The sequence below is a fragment of the Helianthus annuus genome, chromosome 9 (assembly GCF_002127325.2).
Source record: "Helianthus annuus cultivar XRQ/B chromosome 9, HanXRQr2.0-SUNRISE, whole genome shotgun sequence".
NCBI classification, from domain to species: domain Eukaryota; kingdom Viridiplantae; phylum Streptophyta; class Magnoliopsida; order Asterales; family Asteraceae; genus Helianthus; species Helianthus annuus.
Genome location: NC_035441.2, coordinates 136166702 through 136189353, shown reverse-complemented (window position 1 = coordinate 136189353; position 22652 = coordinate 136166702). Strand labels below are relative to the sequence as shown.

Sequence of the window (22652 nt, the reverse complement as noted above, 5' to 3'; positions counted from 1 at the left end):
TTCATGAAATGGCCACGACCTAAGCACGGGGTGTAGGCGTACACCTGACAGTTGCATTATGTAAAAACTGGTATCCCACTATAAGGAATCGACCTTGTGGGCATTATACCTGTGGCATGTCAGTTAACTTAAGTCCGGCCCTACAAACCGGCCCTAATGGACGACAAATGAGTAAAACTGTATACAAGATTATTTTGAATAATTGTCCCAAGTTATAAAATATTTTTGGCCGAAGTGCATTTAAATCAATTTTCAAACTCTTTTCAAAATGAGTCAGTTAAGTTGTATTTACCAGTGCAAACTGACGTATTTTCCAAAGAGGCTAAGTGCAGGTGCTAGACGAAATAGGCTGGCTACTCCAGGCATCAATACTCAAGTCTCGCAAGCTTTAGATGTCAAAGTCTGTTGAACAGTTTTCCTTTTTATTTGATCCGCCTGTGGATCTGTTTCGACTGTGTTGTAATACTTAAACATTACATTTTGTCCAGTTGAAATAAATCTATATCTTTTGCTTCCGTTGTGCATTTATAAGTTGTGTTGTTTGACTATGATGATATCAATAACGTCACGATACTCCCCACCGGGCCCACCGGTGACACGTGGAAATTAGGGGTGTGACACAAAGATGATATCCAATATAGAAATGTTTGAGTAAGTCTCTCTACTTAAGCATCCAAGCATTCGTAAAGAAAATGTGTCATTTATATGGCACATGTGACGATATATGAACTAAAGCCTGAGATTTAAAATATCTCTGTCATCTCTATTTGTCTTGATTGTCTTCTCCGAAGAACTACCATATTTACCTCCTGAGAGGCAAGTGGAGTTAGGATTAACATTCCACCTAGGGCTGCACCTGTTGCAGAAGCTCCATATCGGTTAGTACCGACGGTAATGAAAGGATTTAAACCCCAATCAAATGAGTTGTAAGGGAAAGGTTCATAAAGCCTAGCTCCTCATTCTAAGAGATCCGGTATTATTATTTAAGAAAGACAGTTCAATGCTCTTATGCATTGATTCTCGCAACCCTAACTAGGTAATGATTGAAAATCGTTATCCGCTGCCCAGGATCGTCGATTTGTTCGACTAACCATGAGGGTAGCTATTCTTTAAGATTGATTTAAGTAGTAGTTGGAATGACTACCTCACCCTAATTAAGTTCTCCTATAACTAATAGTTATTATATAAGCATCAGGGCTGCTCCTTTGGAGACCTTGTATGGGAGGGAGTGTCAAACACCCGTTTGTCGGACAGAAGTTGGGAAAGCATAATTATCAGGACCAGAAATTTGTCCTATAAACGACGGATAAGATCATACGAATCCGTAATCTTCTGAAAGCTGCCAGTAATCGGCAGAAAATCAATGCTGACGAGAGTCGCAAACCTCTTAAGTTCTCAATAAGGAACAAGATTCAACAGAAAGTACCCCCTAGAAAGGTGTCCGGCGTTTTGATGTAACAGGCAAGTTAAGCTCTAGATATATAGGACCATTCGATAGAATCGAATACGTCAAGATCAGTAGCCTATAAGCTAAAACTTATCGAGGAGCTTGGTGGAATTCACAATGTGTTCCACACTTGTGATTTAAAGATATGTCTAGCCGATAAGACGATAGCATTGTCACATACTGATGTACAGATTAAGGAAAACTTGTGGTTTGTTGAGAAACCAGTATCGATTAAAGATCGATGGGTTAAGAAGCGTTGAAAGAAACCGTGTACCTATTCTATAGGTCAACTGGGATGCCCGTAGAGGCCCCGAATATGCTGTGGAGGTTATGTCCATCATACGACTAAAAGTACTCCCATTTTTTGTAACACCCCGTGTTTCGAAAGTCAAAGTCAAGATTGAAGTCAAAGGAAGAAAAGATTGCTAATTGCAATCTGTCTCTCCTCGCTCAATTCCTGTTTTGACTTCTTTGACTTGTAGTTAGTCTAATTTATGTTTTACGTTAGTTGTATTATGTGGAGTTTTTGGTAAGAATAGCAGAAATCGATGTATAATTTATCGCTATGAATCGCCTTACGACTGTGAACAATAGGAAGTAACAATGCGATAAAGTCAATCAAACGCTAATCGAACTAATCTAATCAACATCGCGTTCGCAACACGAATTACGCATTTTTGGTGATTGTTATACGTGTGTGTGCCTTATGTGTTACTTGTGCATGTTTATTTATGTTATGTGTGGTAATCAATTGAATCGCAATCGAACTCAATCGCAATCGAATCGCAGACGCTAAACGAATACGAAATAAGGATGATTGTATGTTGATATAGTATGATAATTAGTGGAGAAGAGATAGCGCGAGATATGACTAGTTGGGATTAAAAGTAATTTGACTAAGAAACCCTATCGCATCGCAACGCTCGCAATCGAAATCGAAACAGCAAAACTCGTCGCACCGAACACTCGAATCAGGCGACCGATCGATTAGGCAACGAGCCGATCGACCAGCCATCCGCGCGGACTGCCGTCCAATCAGACGGGCTGTCCGATCGAGCTGCCTGGCCGATCGACCAGCCCCTTTCCTCTTTTGGAACTTTATAAATACCTCCTGTCACTTTCATTCTTTCTACTTTTGGCAACTCTCTGTCCGAACAGCACACTCTCCTTGCTTTTTCTCAGATTTCTCTCAAATCCGGTAAGATCTCGTCCTAAAACTTCTACTTCCTTAATCTACACGCACTCCTACACCTTTCTATCTTTTGAATCTTAACTTTTAACCGTGAAATCATCAAGATTTAAGGTGTTCTAGGATGCCGTCATCATGTGTTCTTGAAGAACTTCATGTTTTAGCCTCAATCCACCAAAAACAACTTGGATCTAACCGATTTCCACATAAATTAACAAAGATCTTGCATAGATCTAAACACATTCATGGTGAAAAAGGATTGAAAGATGGTTTCTAACTTTCTTTCAACTCTTTTACACTCAATGCACTCAAAGCCGATAGAATCGGACCTTGTTCTAGTCTTCTACTCATTCTTAGTGTTGTGCTAGTTCAAGATCTGGATTCTGCTCACGAGACCACCGATTTCGGGTTAAACGTGAACCACCGTCTCGAACAGTTCACTAGTCGGATTTGGGTGATTCCTGTCCGATCCAGAGAACCAAGTATTGACAAAGTCTCTGTTGCTTGACTCGTTATCAAAATGCCTTGATAAAACGACAAACAATCAAAACAATCAAGTGTAAGACGAACAGGTCGACCAGGACGGAGTGTCGTCCGATCGGATTGCTGTCCGATCGAACAACCAATTCGATCGACTGGCCAAACCGAACGGCTTGCACCTTGGGTCCCACACTTAAACTATTCACCAACATTTGAAGTCTGATCGTTGAACGAGTTATTGTCCGATCGAACTACCATCCGATCGGGTTAACCGCTCGAACATGTGACAATTAAACTTCAACACTTGACAATTTTCAACATGATTCAATGCACTAGGAATGTCACCCGATCGAACTGCTGTCTGATCAAGTGACAACCTGCTATGAACTTGTTCCCACTGAGGTGCCCAACCGAACGGGTTGCCGGCCGATCGAACGACAGTCCGATCGACCGATCTGAAAGGTAGAGGTACTTCAATGTTTTCAAAATACTATAACAAAAACTTCAAAAGTCAAACCATCATACACAAGCACATCCTTCCCAAAGGAAGAAACAATCCACTCGAACGGCCATCCGACCGGACAGCCGTCCGAACGGACTGTCACTCGCACGATCAGCTGTCCGATCGGACTACCATCCGATCGACCAGCTGTTCGACCCACCAACACTTGTTTTCGTTTTACGCGTCACTTATCGTTATGATATCAAACTATTCAGGCTAACCTTACCCCCCAAACGCTCCTTTCAATCCATCAACCGCTGTGAGTATACTCGATCCCTTTTTGCTTTATGCACTTTTGGGTGTTACATACGTTACTTATACAAAATCACAATCGAACACACTATGCAATACTTAACGCTAACCGATATCGCATGTTATACGTGACTTAATGAATGCTTGTTTGTTATGTTTACACATGGAATGCTGTCTACCTGCCTTAGCAATGATAGTACTATAGTTTGGACTCAGCACCCGTTCACACGGGGGTTGTTAAGGACAATTATTTGCATGGATTACAGTGGTGATCATGTATTACGAACTGCCTTGGGCAGTCAACCCGCAGTCATTGGTATCGATAGGTTCATGTCGATAACTAACATGCTTCGTTTTACTCAGTGTACGTGCTGGTTATGCGTAAACTATTTCGAACTCTATATGCTAATATCAAACTTGTATGCTCGCCTTTACACTATGTGTATTGACTTTTATTTTAACGTATGTGACAAGTGCTTAAGGTATCTATTTGCTTGGAAATCAAGGCTAGGAAAGAGTCTTAGTTACCAACAAATAGTTGTCTGTACTAATGAAACCTGAGTTGTCGAAACAGAACAATTTGCTTAGATTTGTCTGTAATAATTTGTTTGCCTTTTAAGACATGGTATGGGACATGTTACTTTAAATTAATTGGTAATGATAATTGTTATGGAAACTTCTGGACAATCTGTTTCGCTCAGTGCCACGCCTCGATGTTTCCGCCATCGGTTGGGGTGTGACATTTTTGAGCAAATCTCGAGGTCGAGATTTCTTTTAAGGGGGTGAGGATGTAACACCTCGTAAAATCACATCCAATGATGTGTTGACACGTGTACCAAAAACTTTAAATGTGGAGGGACTAAAGTGTCAACATGCTTAAACTAAGCCTCTGAATGACCTTACACGGTATTCGTATTCTTATATTAAGCCACTTGTTGGATAATCAAAACCGTTGCGATAAATACAAAAGTTTGTGCGACGAAGGGTTAAAAGCGTGAACATGTTAATTCTTACCTCTGAGTGACCTTTTAACAAACCTGGAACTTTATGATGTTCAATCATACTCTCGGGAATGCCTAATATTGGCTATATAGGGCTTTAATGCCATAAAACAATAATACCCCGTAAAATTGGCTTTATCTTGCCTTAAGAGATGCTTGATGAACACTAAGTCCTAACATGCAACGATCATTTTCACCTTACATCGGCCCCTTTCAACAAGACTCATCCCTTTAGGTTAATCCATTACCCATTATGACAATCATTTTCCAACCCTTTCTAGAACTCAAACGAAGCTCATGACTCCTTGTGACTTCATGTTACCCTGTGTAATTTGTTGAGAACAAAGACCTCTACCAACTAGCTTGACTCGTTGTTATAATTCATTTTAGTTGGTCTTCTCCATCCGCCATTATTATGCCATAATTTTAGGAACTTTTTGGATTATGATTTTGACACACCAAACTGCTCGAGGGCTCCAACTTGCTTTAGTACAACTTGCCACAAGCTTTTCATGCGAGTGTCCTTGGGACTCCAATGACCAACCATTTCATTGGCTTATGATCATGGATCTTTGGTTTTGTCTACAATGACCTCCTTAAGGGAGTGGCCAAATTCCTAAAAGATTATCACACCCCAACCGATGGCGGAAACATCAGAGCGAGACGAAAACGAGATTGTAAGATACTTCATAACGACTATTAGTGACAAGTATTTAATAAGCAAAATTCATTTCATTACTAAAGCAAAGATACAATGTTTGGAAGCAAAATACAACATCTTGTAACATGGAACTCAAAGTACAACACATGAACTAAAATTTAAAGTGTGTTTCTAGCCGTCCTACTAGATTTCTTTCAACGCAACATCATCAAGATCCTCCAATACATATTAAAGTACATGTCAACATAAAAGAGCATTGGTGAGCATACAAGTTTGAATTACTAGCATAAGTATGAAAAGTTTAAACATATCCACATGGCGTAATTGTATACTAAGGCATATCATTACAACACTAGCATGCATCACATAACTGTCAACCCAAAGATTCCACTAGCGTAATCTTGTCGCCGTAACGACAAACTCGTTTTTATATAACTTAACATGACCACAAGAATACGGGTGGTGTGCAACTCATATAGCGCAATCATGTTAAAGTAGGCTCGTACAAAGTTAATGACAAAAATAGTGCAAGTAAGGCTTCTAGCATGTATGAATTTCTAAGCATCACATATTAAGCATGTATAATGGATTATATGTTTGTATCAAGTATGTTTTGTATGTGATTGTGTGAGTTAAATAAGTCATATGTACTGCACCCCAAAAGTGTCTAAAATTAAAAAGGGGGTCATGTATACTCACGGTTTGCAAAGTTTCCAATTAACGCGTGAGTAAAGAGTCTTGAGTGTGGGGAGTGCCGAGTTAACCTTCTAGAGGAAAACGAGGGTGTGTAAGTTCGGTGGATTATGGATGTTAGAGTAGGATCATGAATATAGTACGATAAATAACATGAATTTACACAAAAAGTCATCTTTGTTTAAGCACTCATTTGGACACCATATCTGGTGTGTTTCATGGGCACCAAATCGCCTATTGGAAGTCCAAATTATGAGGAACTTAACCCGAAAATGAACATACTATAATACATCACTTTTAACCATGAGTTTGGATAGAGTGATGATTCGGTTTAAAGTTTATGTATACGTATTTAGTCTATTGCTATTTAGGGAGCCATAAAGATGGTCATGGAAGGAGGTAGGATGATAATCATCTATTGAGCCTCATTGTATGATTCACCAAAGCACAAGTTTATCAACATAGTTGATAAACTCGGTTGGTCATGAATGATAATAATAAGAACATTAACCTACTAAATCTACAAACGACCAAGTGAGTAAACTAGATGCGTGCATCCTAAACATGGAAAGTGTTTAAGGACGTGATGTAGTCTTGTCCTTGTGGAAATCGTTTAAGACTTAGTAGTATGAATCTAACTAGGAATTTGGCCAAGTGAGGTAGTGAAACAAGTTTGGAGAGCCAAGACTTCCATGGTTCACACATCCACCAAAACACAAGTTCATCCGTATTGAAGATGGTGAATCTTGGATGGTTTCAACACTTTTAAGTCACTTACGACTTTTTAGGGCAAAATTTTAGGGAGGTTTTAAGCCTCATTTCTTGTGGAAATCAACCAAAACACAAACCTATAACTATGAGGTTAGTTAAGAACAAGGTTGGTGTAATTTACCATCAAGTTTTAAGCAAGTTACATAAGAATGAAGATGATAAGTTAAAACATAATTTTTATGCCACTTTGGATCTCAAATGTGGTGAGGTTCCACCTTAATTTGCCATGGCAAGCTTGTGGAAATCTTCCTAGAGATTGTACAAGTAGTTTGGAAGAAGAAATGAAGAAGAAATGTGAAGAAAAGTGAGCGAAAACTCACTTAGAACACTTAGAGTTTGCCAATGAGGTAGTGGTGGAGTGGTAAGGGGGAGACTTGATGTTCTAAGGGACCCAAGTTTGATTCATGCCCTACACATTATTTTCTGCGGCACCTGATGATGATAGGAGACTAGGCGAATAGGTGGAGATCGCTAGTTTGATCCTTGAACTGAGCGGGTTTTACCTCACCACACTGTCGTGCCTTCGGGCGAGTGTTCACAGGGTTTAGCCCTAGGTGAGGGTTTTCCCCGGTTCGGAGGCAGGTGTATCCCAATGTGGTGAATTTCGCTGGTAGTCCATTTGGAGGATTCGTTGGCCGTTCAAAAAAAAAGAACACTTAGAGTTTTATGGCCAAAATAGAGAAATTCTTGAAGATTTCGGATGCTTAGAGTGATTTGTAGGGTATGTAAAGGTGTTAGGAAGGTTTGGGAGACATGTATTTATATTGGGGGATTAGTGTTTGGGTTTAAAGAAGGTTGGAAGGTGATTGGAGGTGAAAAGAGGTGCAAAAATGGACCAACCCCTAGCTTGAAAATAGCTGGCGCATGCCATGAGGGAGTGGGTTTTCAAAAATTGTTTATTTTGTTCACTTTTGGCCCCTGCACTTGGTTTTTAGGTTATTTCATGCCATAAACTTGTATTTTAATTTGTTTTTAGGTATTCAAAGCATATCAAGGTATGGTATGAGTGTGATGAATGTATGATTAATATTTCCAAGTATTTCGAGTCTCGGTTTTGCGTATAAACATGTATTCAACTATTGATTGCGTATAACTTAAGTACGTAACACACATATTATAAAATGAATTTCATTTATGATCAAAGCCTCGGAGTACAAGATTTGAAATGAACCACGAATACGACACGATTACAAGTTTCTAAAAATAGAAATACGAATACAACTTCCTAAATAAGGAAAGTACAAAAATGTGAAGCGTTACAAAGATGGTATATGAGAACTACAAGTACTTCTAGCACACACCTTTAGTTAATAGTTGAGAATGACATCCCATGTCCAGGGTTTGTAAATCGTTCAAGATCAGACCTAGAGAGCCAAATAAATAAACTTCAGCAGGTTTTGCCATACGTGAGGTCCACCTTCTGCGAGTTTTGCTAGGATGAGGAGGTTTGGCTTGAACAAATTTGACCTAAGGTAGGCTTCAACGGTATTAGATAGTACTCAGAGGTATGGCTTGAAAAACTTTGCCCTGCAGTAAGCTTCAACAGGTTTTGATAGGATGAGGAGGTTCGACTTTCACAAATTGACTAAAGGCAAAGGTCATTAGTTGTGATCCAATGGCATCTCAGAGGTCATGTGGGATTGATGTCCGATAGCGGTCGTAACAAAAAGTAGCTAAGTACTTTCTTTTTATATACACTACACATTTAAGAGAATATCTTTAGGAGAGAAATAATGGTGAAATGAGTGAATAAAGAGAGAAATATATGTTGTAAGATTATGCCATATTTGTATATATTAGTATATTATATAGTATGAAAAATACATATAATCTATAATATTAATATCGATTATTACCGAATGTTTAAATAAAGTGATAAGATATATTCCATAAACTCAAATAAACAATCATATATTAAAAAGAGTTAAAGGTCATTTTAGTCCCTGTGGTTTGGGCCATTTTGACAGTTTAGTCCAAATGTTTCATTTTTACATGTGGGTCCAAAAAGGTTTCACCGTTGCTATTTTAGTCCACTATTTTAGTCCACAGTTTAGTCCAAATGTTTCATTTTATATGTAATTCTGTTAACTAGAATGACAATTCGGCTATATAAAATGACCGAATTAGCCTTCTCGTTAACATAAAAAATGGATGAAGTTAACACAGTGGACTAAAATGGCAATAGTGAAACATTTTTGAACCCATAGGTGAAAAATGAAACCTTTGGACTAAACTGACAAAATGACCCAAACCACAGAGACTAAAATGACATTTAACTCTATTAAAAAAGGGGTGAAAAGTCCTAAATCTTACAAAGTTTATCATATGTTGGTTCGGTTCGGTTATGATAGGTATGGAAACATAATAACCGACCCACTACTTTCAGATTTCAGAAAAACCATTAACCGACCCACTGGTTTTATTTGGTTCGGTTTTTCAGCCAGTCTTTTTAGTCGGTTTTATTAGTTAATTCGGTTATAGTTCGGTTAATTCGGTTCTTTTACACACCCCTAAATTATGGGGTGTGAGGGTGTGAAATGGGCATAATATGACATGGCCTAAAGCATGGCGTGGAACATTGTGCCGCCCTTGGTGTTGGCATGAAGAACTCCATTGCATGGGAGATATTATCCAATAGTGGCATGGCGAAGGTGGGACCAAGCTTGGTGGTGTTGAGCAATGAGGTGTATATACATGGCAATTTCCACATATCACACCCCTAAATGTATAAACCATATATGAATAGTGAGACGTCTACGTATCAGTTTTCACACCTATTTTTCAGATAACCATACCCTATGATAAAATTAGGCTACTCGGTATGGGGACGTCCCCACACCGTCGCACTCCGGCGCCGCACCAAACACCGTGCCGCTCCCTGCGTCCTCCTCCCCGTCCCCGTCTTCAACGTCCATTCTTCGACGTTCAGGACGATCCTCCAGGTGGGCCCCCTTTCTTCGACGTTCCGTCACCCCATGCCGCCCACCCCCGTCGAGCTCCGTCCCCCGTCGAGCTCCGTCTGCATACCGTGTAGTCTTAGGAAAAGAAAGAAAGACGAAACATACATTTTTAAATATAGGTCCATATCACTATACATTAAAAAAGACAATCTTTCTCTTCTTCCTAAGCCACAAATTATACTTACAAAACATATAATATAATTAATTGACTACAAACTTCTCCACCAAAATACGAGCTCTCAAAAATCATTTCTAATTCTATTCTCCATTCATGCGATCTCATCTCCCCACCTTGGTTTCTGCCCTTCTCTACACAACTACTCTATTCACCTTCTCCTTGCCACTTAAATCTTATATTCTTCACTCTTTCGCTACCTTCTTCTATATATAATATATTATGTACGTTTGATCTTACTTTGGTGTAGATGTTAAAACTTATGACAAATATTGATTTCTATATAAAAACCTTCATTTACATCTCCTTATTTGCAGATACCCAAATCAATTGATCGAGTAAAGTCATGAAGAGTTCAAATCCACAGCCAAATAACAACAAAGGGTTTACCACCTCACAGGTTAAACCTAATCTCTAATCTTCAGCTAATCATAAATTTATTACTGAATATAACCATAGCAATAACATACAGATCATAGCTGAACTAAAGGACCTTATGTCGATGGCTATTCCAATAACCGCGATGAACCAGCTCGTATTTCTCCGAGCCGTTGTTTCGGTCCTGTTCCTAGGCCGGCTAGGCAGCCTGGAGTTAGCCGGCGGTTCGTTATCGTTAGGTTTCACTAACATAACCGGCTACTCGGTGCTAGTCGGCCTAGCATCAGGACTTGAGCCAGTGTGCAGCCAAGCGTACGGTAGCAACAGCCCAGACAAGTGGATGATATTATCTTCATCTCTTGTTCGTATGATTTTCATACTAATGTTGGCGATTATACCTATCGGTTTCTTATGGTTAAACGTTGAACGGATTCTATTATTTATGGGACAAGATGCAGATATAGCCATAATGGCTGCGAAATACTGTATGTATTCTGTTCCGGATTTGTTAACAAACTGTTTGTTACAGCCGTTGAGGGTTTATCTACGGTCACAGGGGGTGACGAAACCGCAGATGTGGTGTAGTATGATAGCGGTTGCATTTCACGTGCCGTTGAATTACGTGATGGTGGTGAGGATGGGATTGGGTGTGGGCGGGGTGGCGATGGCTTCGGTGGTGACGAATTTGAATATGGTGGTGTTGATGATTGGGTATGTGTGGGTGTATGGGAAGTGGAGGTGGAGGTGGAGATGGACGGATGGGATTGGGATGGGGGAGTTGTGGAGATTGTCTGTGACGAGTTGTATGGGGATATGTTTGGAGTGGTGGTGGTATGAGATCGTGACCGTTCTTGCTGGATATCTGGAGAATCCACGGCTGGCGGTGGCGGGGACTGGGATATTGATTCAGACAACTAGTCTGATGTACACGGTTCCCATGGCTTTGGCTGGCTGTGTCTCTGCCCGAGTAAGTTTCTCATGCTTTATGTTTTCCTCTCATTCTTTTTTTTTAATTATTATTATTATTATTTTATTATTATTTTTTAACACAAATAGTCTTACGTGGTAATCCACCCAAATCGGGACTATGTCCAAGTTCAACTCCTCGACCGTCATTAGACTATGTCCCTTAATGCGCAAGAACTAGATGGAATCCGTAAACCCTCGCCCCCGTCAGGTTCGAACCCGGGATTAAAGCCTCGATTCGTCCTTTCACCCAGATGTCCATCAAAAATGACCCAATCAATAATCGAAACTGCGTCTCACCAGAGAGCACAAACCTTTTAACAACTGGACCAATATCTCAAGACATCGATATTATTATTATTGTTAATCTCTATGGACTTTAATCGGGTCTACATTATGAAAAATCAGGTTTGGGTTAGAGGAACTTATTAGAATAATAATGTTAAGTAAGTCTATTAATAGAAGAGGTGTTAGATGTTTCTTTTTTTTTTTTTTGGATTTTATTAGTTCCATCATCATGAAACATTCACAAAGGTTTTCATTATTCTCATATTCCTAAAATCTTATTTTCACACCCCTACATATATACGGTCCGTATAGAGTTATTCGAGCCGTATAACTGATTGTTGCACAAAAAAAATGTCAGCGAATGTTTTTTTGTCCATGTATACGGACCGTATAGGATGTTATACGACCCATATAATGTTATACGACTCAAACCTTGTATAATGTTATACGACCCCTATAGAATGTTATACGATCTAATATTTTATCTATGTATACGAGCCGTATAACATTATACGGCCCAATATTTTTCATGTCAAATTATTTTATACGGCCGTATAATGTTATACGGTTTGTATATATGGTGTGAAATTAAGATTTTGGAGTGTGGAATTATTAGGGCCCATCATAAAAGAACGTAATTAGTATCGACTTGTGAGTTATTTTTATGCAAGAGTTAGTTACATTGACGTAGAATGCTACCATATGTGCCAATTGCACAAAGGTGCAAAACACAATTGTGCCACTTGATGCAAAAATACTACTATTTACGTCACCACGTGTGGTGCCACTTTTAGCTGATTACTATCAGGCTTGCACCACTTGATGCAAATATTTTCATGTTTTATTGTGATTGGTTTTTGTTATAACTAAAATATGTATAGTGGTTATGCTGGTAAGTTTGTAAGGAAACATAGATCAATAGCTATTTTCATAAAACGATTTAATTAAATGCTTATATATCTCTAGTGGAGTCTCATAAGACGATCTTGCTCACACGCTCACTTTTAACTCTCTCACAACCCTCAAAAGCCATCTCAAAGTTTCTTAATAAAATTTAATCTTTTATCGAATAAATCTTCAAACTTAATTATGTATTTGATTTAGTATATCGAATAAATCTTAAAACTTAATTATGTATTTGATTTAGTATATCACGTAATTAAGAAAATGTATTATATTTTTTTTTTTCTATTCGAATTTTGTATTTGCATCTTATAAGTAGTGATTAATCGAATTTACGTATCAAGTAAACTTTTTTTTCGATGATTATCCCATTAGGTTTGCTTTTTGATCAAAGTTTCCATAAATAAATAATGTATAAAGTAATAGGTTGTGAGCTGGATGAGGCAGAATAATATAATCGTCTTGTCAATGTTAATATTCTCTAGACATTCTAAATGGCAATAAATATTTTATGCTAATAACACTACATGTTCGATTTGAAGGTGGGTAACGAGCTCGGAGCAGGGAGACCCAACAAGGCTAAACTAGCTGCAGTCGTCGCGCTAGCCAGTGCTTTAGTAGTTGGTTTCATTAATGTCATTTGGACCATTGTCTTTAGGGACACATGGAGTGCCCTATTCACCCACGACCAAATGCTCCAATCGCTTGTTTCATCCGTGATGCCCATCATGGGTCTATGTGAGCTTGGCAACTGCCCCCAAACTACGGGTTGTGGGATCCTTCGTGGGACTGCCAGACCCGCGGTTGGTGTTCGTATCAACCTCGGGTCGTTTTACTTTGTGGGCACTCCTGTGGCCGTGGGCTTAGCCTTTTATTACAAAGTTGGGTTTAGTGGTTTGTGGTATGGTCTTTTGTCTGCTCAATTCGCATGTGTGGTTTCGGTTTTGTATTCGGTGCTTGTTCAAACAGATTGGGAAGGTGAGGCTTTGAGAGCGGAGAAACTAACGAATTCGACTAGTGTGGTGGAGATGGTCACGGAGGAATGTAATGATGTGGCTAGGGATCATGAAAAGGGGGTTTTGATATAAAGTCATGTACAAGTTATTATATCACCGGAATTTGGAATGCAAGAAAAGAATTGACAACACTAAGTTAATGTGATGTGATTTTTATTTCTCAAGGAGTTGATTCTTGTGATACATTGAATTTAACGGTTTAATGTTAACTAATATATTGGGAGTAGTCTATGGTGTTGTCACATATTAGATTTAAAACTACATTATTTGGTTAACTTATATCAAAACTACATTAATTTAGTTAATCCCTATAAACCGTTCTTTTTTTATTTCGTCACATCAAAATTTATTTCTTGCTTGTGTAATGATATGAAAACTGAAATTAGTTGTTTGTAGTTGTATAATTAAAGTATAGTAGGTTTGACATAACTTAACTAATAAAAAGCCTAGTTTTAAAATGTTTTGTATCTTAAACTTAGAACCATATTCACCTCTCACATTTATTCAACTAAATAGCAGTTTTTAAAAACTTTAATAAAGTGAGAATATGATACTTTAAAGTCTACGCAACACAAAAGAAAAATAGTTATATCTAATATAAGTTGAATTCCCATTCTTTATCTTTAAGATTTCAATTATTATTTATTAGGAAGTCAAAATATGATAAACTAATCATCCTTTATTCTCCAAAAAGTACCTTATTTTTCAAAATAGGGTTATTGGATTGTAATAATCCTAAGTTTCATATGTTAGTTGATAATAATCTCAACTTTAAAAATTCCCTTCAACGATTCCAACTTGTAGGAATTTGGCCCGCATTGTTTTTTCTAACATATAAGAATTTGGTCTTCTCAATAGATTCAAGTGCACCTACAATCTCCTTGATTCAAGTGCACCTGCAATTAAAAGAATTGATGGGGGCCAAATTCTTAAAAGTTGGGATCATTGAGCCAAAATGTGAAACTTAAGATTATTTAATCCAATAACCCTTCAAAACATAATATTTTTCCATGTAAACTAATCCAACAAAACAAGATATGTATAGAGTAAATAGTTGATAAATTACATGTTAAAAGTATTGTTAAATTGATAACTTGATGTAGTAGACAATACTTTGGACTTTTAGAAGATGTCAACATGACAATCTGCACCACTACATAGTAGATCAAAGAATCGTGCTATAGATGCCCTTGCCCTTAGTGACAGAACGGTCTAAAAATATTCTTTTGGTACAAAACACATCTCTTCAGTGCGAGAGGGGCATTTTGTGCCAACACAATCAATATGAATTATTAACGTATCATTTCTGTTTCTCAAGTTTTATCTTATATTCTAATACTTATTCTCACGTTATAGTCTGATCACTGCAGAATATCTCCTTACTATGAGGAGGCTAACTTTTGTTTCTTATACAATCTAAAAAACTGAAATCTCAATATGATGTTCACCCTCTATTACATATTGCTATTAGCAAAATGTAATATTTGTTAACTTTCTTTTCTTTTGTGTGTGTGTGTGTGTCTGGGGAGCCCCAACTTGGTGACCCCGTGACTGGCATGATGCCGTAAATACACCGGCACAAACCGTGTGATCAAGGTGGGTGTGGTTTGTTTCAACGGTTAAGATTGGATGTGGGTTTATAAGTGGTGGTGTGATGGGTGTTGCAAGTATTTTAGTGATTATATGATAGAATGTGGTGTCAGATTGTGATTGCATGTTATGGTGTGATCGATGCCCCTAATACCCTTATTGAAAGATTCTTTATTTTTTTTTTTTGTTTGTAACTTTTTCATGTTAAAACAACATTTCAAATCACTCGCACATATATAACTTTTTTTAAGACGTCAACATATAAAAAAGGTATTGAAAAGGTTATTTTTATAGAGTTGAGGAGCAAAGTAGGTGTATTACGTGGAAAGGGTTTATGGGTTAAATAAATAATAAATAGATATGGGCCAAAGATTTTCTTTATTGGTACTGTCCAGATTTGTTGTTGTAGGTAATGTCCAAATACTAATATTACTTTTGCTTCCACTACTTAAATTTCTTTTGTTTTTACTGGTATCACTTCACCATTATGAGTTATCTTTTAATTTCTATTTTCTATTTTAAACAAAACACATTAATATAAAAAAGTATGTAAATAAAAAACACATTCCTTTATTACAAACTTAGGTAGCGTTCGTTTCATGGAATGGAATGGAATGGAATTAGGAAGTTTTTCTTTGTAAAATTGATCTTGGTTGGGGGAGGGAGGAATTTGAAATCCCATGAATTTCTTTAATCAATGAAATTTGTGACTATTTCAACATTCCTTAGAAATCCTTCACTCTAATGAAGGAATGGAATGGAATGTTGAAATAGTCACAAATTTCATTAATTAAAGAAATTCATGGGATTTCAAATTCCTCCCTCCCCCAACCAAGATCAATTTTACAAAGAAAAACTTCCTAATTCCATTCCATTCCATTCCATGAAACGAACGCTACCTTAGTGATTTCCCGTGACGTCAACCTATTGGTTCAATTACCCACATCAGCCAGTAAAAGAACTGTAGGCCTCAAATCTCAATGAAAATTGTAGTATAGATCTTGTTAGTGTTTTTGATATTACTTCATAAATTAAGATCTTGTTACTGTTTTTTTTTTTTTTCAGATGAATTAAACTGCCAAAATATATAGAGTTGTAGATGAATCAAACATTCAGGTACTCGTTCGACAAGAAGTTGGCTTACTTATCAAACAATTGAACAAAGAGAGCAAAAAAAAATATGCTCGTTTAGTTCAATTTACAAATACAAATAATTCTGTTATCAAGTGTTTTAAATATATAGTAAACAAACATATACGAAAATGAATATTATGTATATTTGAACTACAATAAATATTGATAAGTTATTTTTTCAAATAATTTATAATTGAAAAACGCATGTCTGTTTATATTCGTTTATTTATTAAAATAAATGAACACCCAAACAAACAAATGTTAATATTAGCATGTCCTTATCATGGTCTGAAGAAGTATCATCCGGTTCAATGTCAAAATGACACTTTGGATTGCAGCAAGGCAAAGCTCACCAAATAGACTTTTCATTAATTAAAAAAACTCAAATAGTCGCGATTTCCGACTTGTATAAAATATGGTTTAATGAGAGAAGAATCTAACGTTGGAGAAAAAGACCAAAAATAAATATAAAAAAAAAACTATATGAAGAAAAAAATACAAGGTAGGGGAATGGGGGGTATAGAAAACTAAACACAAATGGAGAACCAAAAACAGCCTTCTATGAACATCTTCATGGATCTTGAAATCACCAAACTCATCAGTCTAACGTCTGGTCCGAAGAAAATTGTCCGAAAATATCAGGACATGAATCCCACTTCGCTTGTTCTCTAGCCTCCCAATATCCCCCGGTATAAACAAACGTATCACTTGCTTTATCCTTTGCGAACCACTGTGGCTTCCACCCTCTCTCTTGCATTTTCCTAGCCTGGAGCACATTACAAGTGTCGGTTAAAATGAAAGTGTTAAGGTTTTTGACAACAACGTATAAGCAAACGTGTACCTGTCGCTGGCGTTGCTCTAATCTTAGTTTCTCTGCATTTGCCATTTCATACTCGCCGTTTTCTAAACACCTTTGGTCTGGTCTTAGCCTTGAATCGGTTGGTGGAAGCTTCTCCTGAAAAAAAAATATATAAACCAACAAACTATTTAAACAATCTTAAATAAACAATAGAGGACTAGAACTACCTTTAGTCCAGGGGTAAGCTCGTTTAAAGTAATAGCAAAGCGAGTTAGGTTATATCTTGTGGGGAATTTTGGAGGTTTGCTTCTTCTCCACAGCAAATGAGCATCTGAAAACGGGTCGCCTTTTCCTTTCCCAGAACAGTCTCCGTTAACAAAATGCATGCTTTCGTCCCATTTCCCAATTAAAGTCGCTGCAGTTTTTCCACTCCTATCTTGAACAACGCCTTGTACCTGAATCAAGATTAGGTTTTACGTTCAAGTTAATGATGATATGACATGATGTGAACAAGTTTCTACACACGGATTTTCAGTTCTACCAAATTTTAAACAATTTAAAGCTCTGTCATAGACCACATGAGTGTATAATTAATGAATCCATTAGAAGTAAAGCATGAAAAAAAATGACAGAAAAAAAAAAAAAAAACCTGATGTGGGTTCCGCTCTATGATGGACTGCTCCTTGAATTTCAGCTTACAAGAATAATTTTTGTTCCCTTGGATACGCATCGTGCCATAATGGTCACAATAAAGCTTTCCCAAAATAAGGTTGTATATGGATGTTGTAACCTGATAAAAAAATCCAGTATCCAACACGAGATGAATCTTACAAAGAATAGAAAATTGTCAATAAACATTTATGCAGTATACCTTATTCCACTGAAAAACCTCTCCATCGTCAAATTCCAAAGTTAAAACCCCAACGGGGTCGAGTTGAATCGAACGACCCCAAAATTTGCTTTTCAAGTTGCTATCTCCCCAAAACTTCCATCCTTTACCCTCACAGTGACATGCTACAATCATCGGGTGATGACTGACCTATTGCAAAATTATAACAATTAAGTGTGTGTATATATAGAGGCCGGTTAATGTACAAGACCACCTTATCGTGCGATGCGTATTTGCATAATTACACATGGGTTGGGTTAACCCTAATTACGCATGTTATATTGACGGTCGCGTACCGATGCACGTTAAGAGCCTTTTGTATATAAACATTTCACTATGTGTGTGTGTGTGTGTGTATAATAGAGTATTTCACTCTAAAAAAATGAAGATAATAATTCAGGATCTTAGTGAAGAGTAAAACCTTTTCGGAGAAAAAACGAAGGCCTTTATCTGGATAATCTGCCTCGTAAGTCTCCCCTAGCAATGGATTAAAAGGTTTGCAGCTTCTTTCTTCGGTAGATGCATAACCAGATACTGCAAATGCAGCCACATTCAAAATCCGCATAAGGCCGTTACCCTAAAACAGATTTGATAATCAATTGGTGAGACTCAAGTGTAAGATATTATAACTTTATAACTTCATAATAATTAAACCTATGTAGTTAATACCGCGATATATCGCCGATATAGGTTATTGGTCCCCTGGTGAGATATCGGTACCGATATTACCGGCGATATTGACCGATATATCTCCGATTTTCCCGATATCAGTACATTTCTTCTTAGTTCTAACAGTTCTAACATTCGTCTTTCTTCTTATTGTTGCTATTAGTGTTTAAAGTCTTAATTTTTAATTATTAGTGTTAAATGTTAGTGTTTTAAGCCTTAATCAGTTCCTACTTGCTACAATTGTTAGCGTTTTGCAAGTTGCAAAAGGGATATTTGTTAATGGTAGGAGAGTATACTGAATTGTTAAGTGTTAAATTGCTACATATGTAAATTAAGCATGATATTAAAATTACCGATATCCCACCGACCCACCGCGATTACCGATATCTCAAATATTGGTCCCTGGTCGATATCAATTTTTTTTACCGCATTAACTGCTTAGAATTAAACAAACTCACCCTTTTGCCCCATTCATATGCACGGTCAAGAAGATAAGAGTACTCCAAATCTTCAAAACATTTTTGCAGAGAAGAAATAGGCTCGTTGAAGTATACAGGAAGACACACTTTGGTAAGATCTTTTCCAATATTATCTTTAATCATTGACCAAAGACTTACTCCCTTTTCTTTTTCAATAGGATCTGGCAACTTTTTCCTTCTCTTAACACGAGGGAAACTTGTACCAACTGATCTGATCGAAGCATCAATTTCTGGTTCGTTATATTGAAGATCTTCATCATCAGACGTGAAAGAAGATGACCTCATGTCGGACCCACTACTTCTAAATGAACCTGATGATAAAAAGTCCCGAGTGTCGAAGAACGCATTATCTTCATCGTCTGACTCTTCTTCTGCAGCATCTCCCCTATCGTTATCGTCCTCTGATTCACTCGGGCTTGCATCTGACAAATAATATAACAAAATATAAAATTACAAAAAAGGCAACAGAATGATGAAAAAATCAGACTCGTATAAAACAATTTCACATGCATACCGCTGTATTTCCCTTGCCTTAATCTTGACGTTGCGCCAACCTCCTTTGACAGCCTTTGGCTCTCATCGACTACTGTGTTCTCGAGGTCAACCTTTTCTGTCTACAAGCAATAGAAAACATTAGCAAAACTTGGAAGGTACGTACTACGTAGTGCATATAACTAGTGTATGTAAAAGATTTAAAGCTTTCAGTTCGAGTAAATTCAATTTTAGTAGAATGGGTCTTATACCTATGAACATGAAATGTTATATTTACCTCTAGCATACGCAATGTGTCCATGAGAAGCAAATGCTTCTGCTTAAGAAGCACTAACTGGTCTTGCATTGCTGAAAATTCAGTCATCATAATAGTTTCACTGTCCTGAATGGCTGCTTCACTTACACCTTCTTCCAATAACCGTTGCCTTAACTTTTCTGTCGATAGTGTAATGCCGCCAATGGGAGCCATTAATTCGCTGTTCGACATTCTTGGAAACATGCCCTTCACAGCCTGTAAAGCTTCCATCCATGCAATTCGATCATCCCTCGTGTCTGCCCTCAAATGCAGCCTTTTTGTCCCAGTAAAAATGGAAAATCTTCTGTCATCTGACCTACTTTCACGAACAGATGAAACCTAGAACACGTCGACAAAAAAACAATCTTACCATGTGCAGTCAAATAGAAAAGGCAATACACAAAACCGTCATATTTAATACATCAACATAGACACTCAAACAGTGGCGAAGCTTGAGATTTCCGACCGAGGGGTCGGAAGTCACCGGACCTAAAATTATGTGTCAACCAAACAAATCACATGAGCCATATAATTTAGCAAACACCACCTCATACGGGCCCTAATACGCCCTATATGATCATTTTCCACCTATCATACAACTCAAATGACATCATACGGCCCGTCAGTGGTGTCTGCATAGCGTGTATGTGTGCCAACAGAGGTGACCCAAGAAATTAAATACATCAAACAAACTGAAACAAGATCAAACAGATTGTTCTAACTTCTAATACACAACACAGTCAAAGCAATCAAATTTCCACAAAATACAAACAAAAAAAAAATCCAACATTTCCAATCAAATCAAATCAAAACCAGAAATCACCTTAAGATGAACTTCACCAACAGGCTTCCGATAACCCCGATTGGAAGCAACAGTAACACCATTAAACCCAGAACTCCGGTGACGAGACAACCTACGAAAAGACTCATCACCAATAACCCTAGCCCCTTTTTCTGTCTCTTTACTAACAACAATCTTATCAGGCCCATGAATCTTATAATAAGAAAGCACCCCATCTTGCAATACAAACCATCTGGGTCTCCACCCTTTCCCATAATTAACCCACTTATTCAAAACCCCAGATATCCCATCCCCCACAATATCATTAATCTTCACATCTCTCTGATCTCCACTCGTCAGCCTCATCCGTACAGAATCCGACACCCGATTATTATTATTATTATTGTTGGTGGTGGTGTAATTGTAATTGTTGTTGAGGATGTGATAATTGGGAGTGGATGGCATCGAATTGTTGGTGTGATCGGCGGGAACGCAGCAGAAAGGATGCATAAATGAAAGTGGGTGTGACGGTGGTCAAAGCAGAGGGTCGTTGACCGGAAAACACGAGTGATGGGTTAGAATTTGCATTTGGAAATGGGTTTGGTTGGGGGTGGTGAGGTGAAATAGGGCGTGAATTACGGGGGGTCGCCGGAGGGATTAGAAAGGAATATACTCGGCGATCAACCACGACACCTTTTTGGACCGACTCACATGCTTTGATTCGGTTCTACGATCATTTTACCATAGGGGTGTTTGGGTTTGGATTTATGTTGGTTTTAGGGCCTAGAGGTGTTTGGCATTGGGATGTTGCAGAACAATCACATGATTGGTTGTGCTGGAATATTGGTTTGTATTTTTTTTTTTTTTTTTTTTGTTATTTTTTTTAATGGTAAAATTTGAATTAATGACGGATCATTGAAGTATTATCGTGTCATCAGCGAAATCATCTGATCGTATACATTTCTACTAGGCTATAATGCTTATAGATCAATTCAGATTAAAACCCAATAAATCTGAAAAACCCCCTTATGGAAATCGAATTCAAGACTTAATGGTCTCAAAGCCTTATTCTACCTCAAGATGTCACTAGACTATAGTGGTATGGGTGTATACTTTTATATGTTGTTTGTGAAATTTTGAGATGGTTTTGTTAAGTATATGAATTGTTTAAATACTTGTATAAAAAGATTTACAAATAAAAAAATGGATTTTAATAATCTAAAACGAATAATAATTTGTATTCTTAACATAACAAATGGCACTTTTTGTTATTAAAGGAGAAGTAATTACACTAATCAATTGTTCATTAAGTGTAAACAAAGTTAAATTTCCGTTAAAATAATATATTGCCCTTTAACCGTCACTTGTCATATTATTACTTTAAATTGTTATCGGCCAATATATTTTTAAATATTAAATTTTGATTTGTTTTTTTTAAGTTTGATCAAGTTATATATTAACGTGCTAATTTTGGTTATGTTTTATATATAATAAATAACTAGGGTCGTAGTCATCCGTTCGTTGCACTGGGACGCGATTGAAATTCGCTACGCATCGCATACCATGACATGACAACCGATGAATAAATTCTTAAAGTTAAACAAAATGATATCTAAATGAGTAAATGTTGTTTGTGTCGTAGCTTAGCTCTGAACATCAAAATAATAAGAAAAGATAAAAACAATAAAGTAAATGACAAAGGTAAACGTAAAAAAAACGATAAGAACTCGGTCATTTTTTATGCATTCGTCATAGCAAATGAAAAAAAAAGTTAAAAAATTTGCGCATGTTCAGTTGGCTAAAAAGATTTCGAAATTTAAAAGCGATTTTTTCATACTGATA

At 37.3% G+C, this 22652-nt stretch overlaps 2 protein-coding genes across 3 annotated transcripts; one reads left to right on the top strand and one right to left on the bottom strand.

Moving 5' to 3' along the window:
• The first annotated feature begins 9808 nt into the window (after positions 1 to 9808).
• Positions 9809 to 13911, top strand: LOC110878810 (protein DETOXIFICATION 54). The gene is made up of 4 exons (XM_022127175.2): positions 9809 to 10355; positions 10449 to 10531; positions 10604 to 11476; positions 13209 to 13911. The coding sequence occupies exons 2-4, from the start codon at positions 10478 to 10480 to the stop codon at positions 13752 to 13754; spliced, it is 1473 nt and encodes a 490-aa protein (XP_021982867.1). The 5' UTR covers positions 9809 to 10355; positions 10449 to 10477; the 3' UTR covers positions 13755 to 13911.
• A 2841-nt stretch (positions 13912 to 16752) lies between these two features.
• LOC110878811 (oxysterol-binding protein-related protein 1C) lies at positions 16753 to 21579 on the bottom strand. 2 transcript variants are annotated; one of them, XM_022127177.2, is made up of 10 exons: positions 20853 to 21579; positions 20012 to 20368; positions 19757 to 19856; positions 19222 to 19664; positions 18516 to 18671; positions 18077 to 18244; positions 17855 to 17995; positions 17433 to 17660; positions 17248 to 17361; positions 16753 to 17172 (listed from the first exon to the last, which is right to left on the bottom strand). In XM_022127177.2, exons 1-10 carry the CDS (start codon positions 21318 to 21320, stop codon positions 17005 to 17007), a joined length of 2343 nt encoding a protein of 780 aa, XP_021982869.1. In that variant the 5' UTR covers positions 21321 to 21579; the 3' UTR covers positions 16753 to 17004. The 2 variants fall into 2 exon arrangements, with proteins under 2 accessions (XP_021982869.1, XP_035833503.1); XM_035977610.1 differs by having other exon boundaries at positions 19757 to 19852; positions 20853 to 21576.
• Positions 21580 to 22652: the final 1073 nt, after the last annotated feature.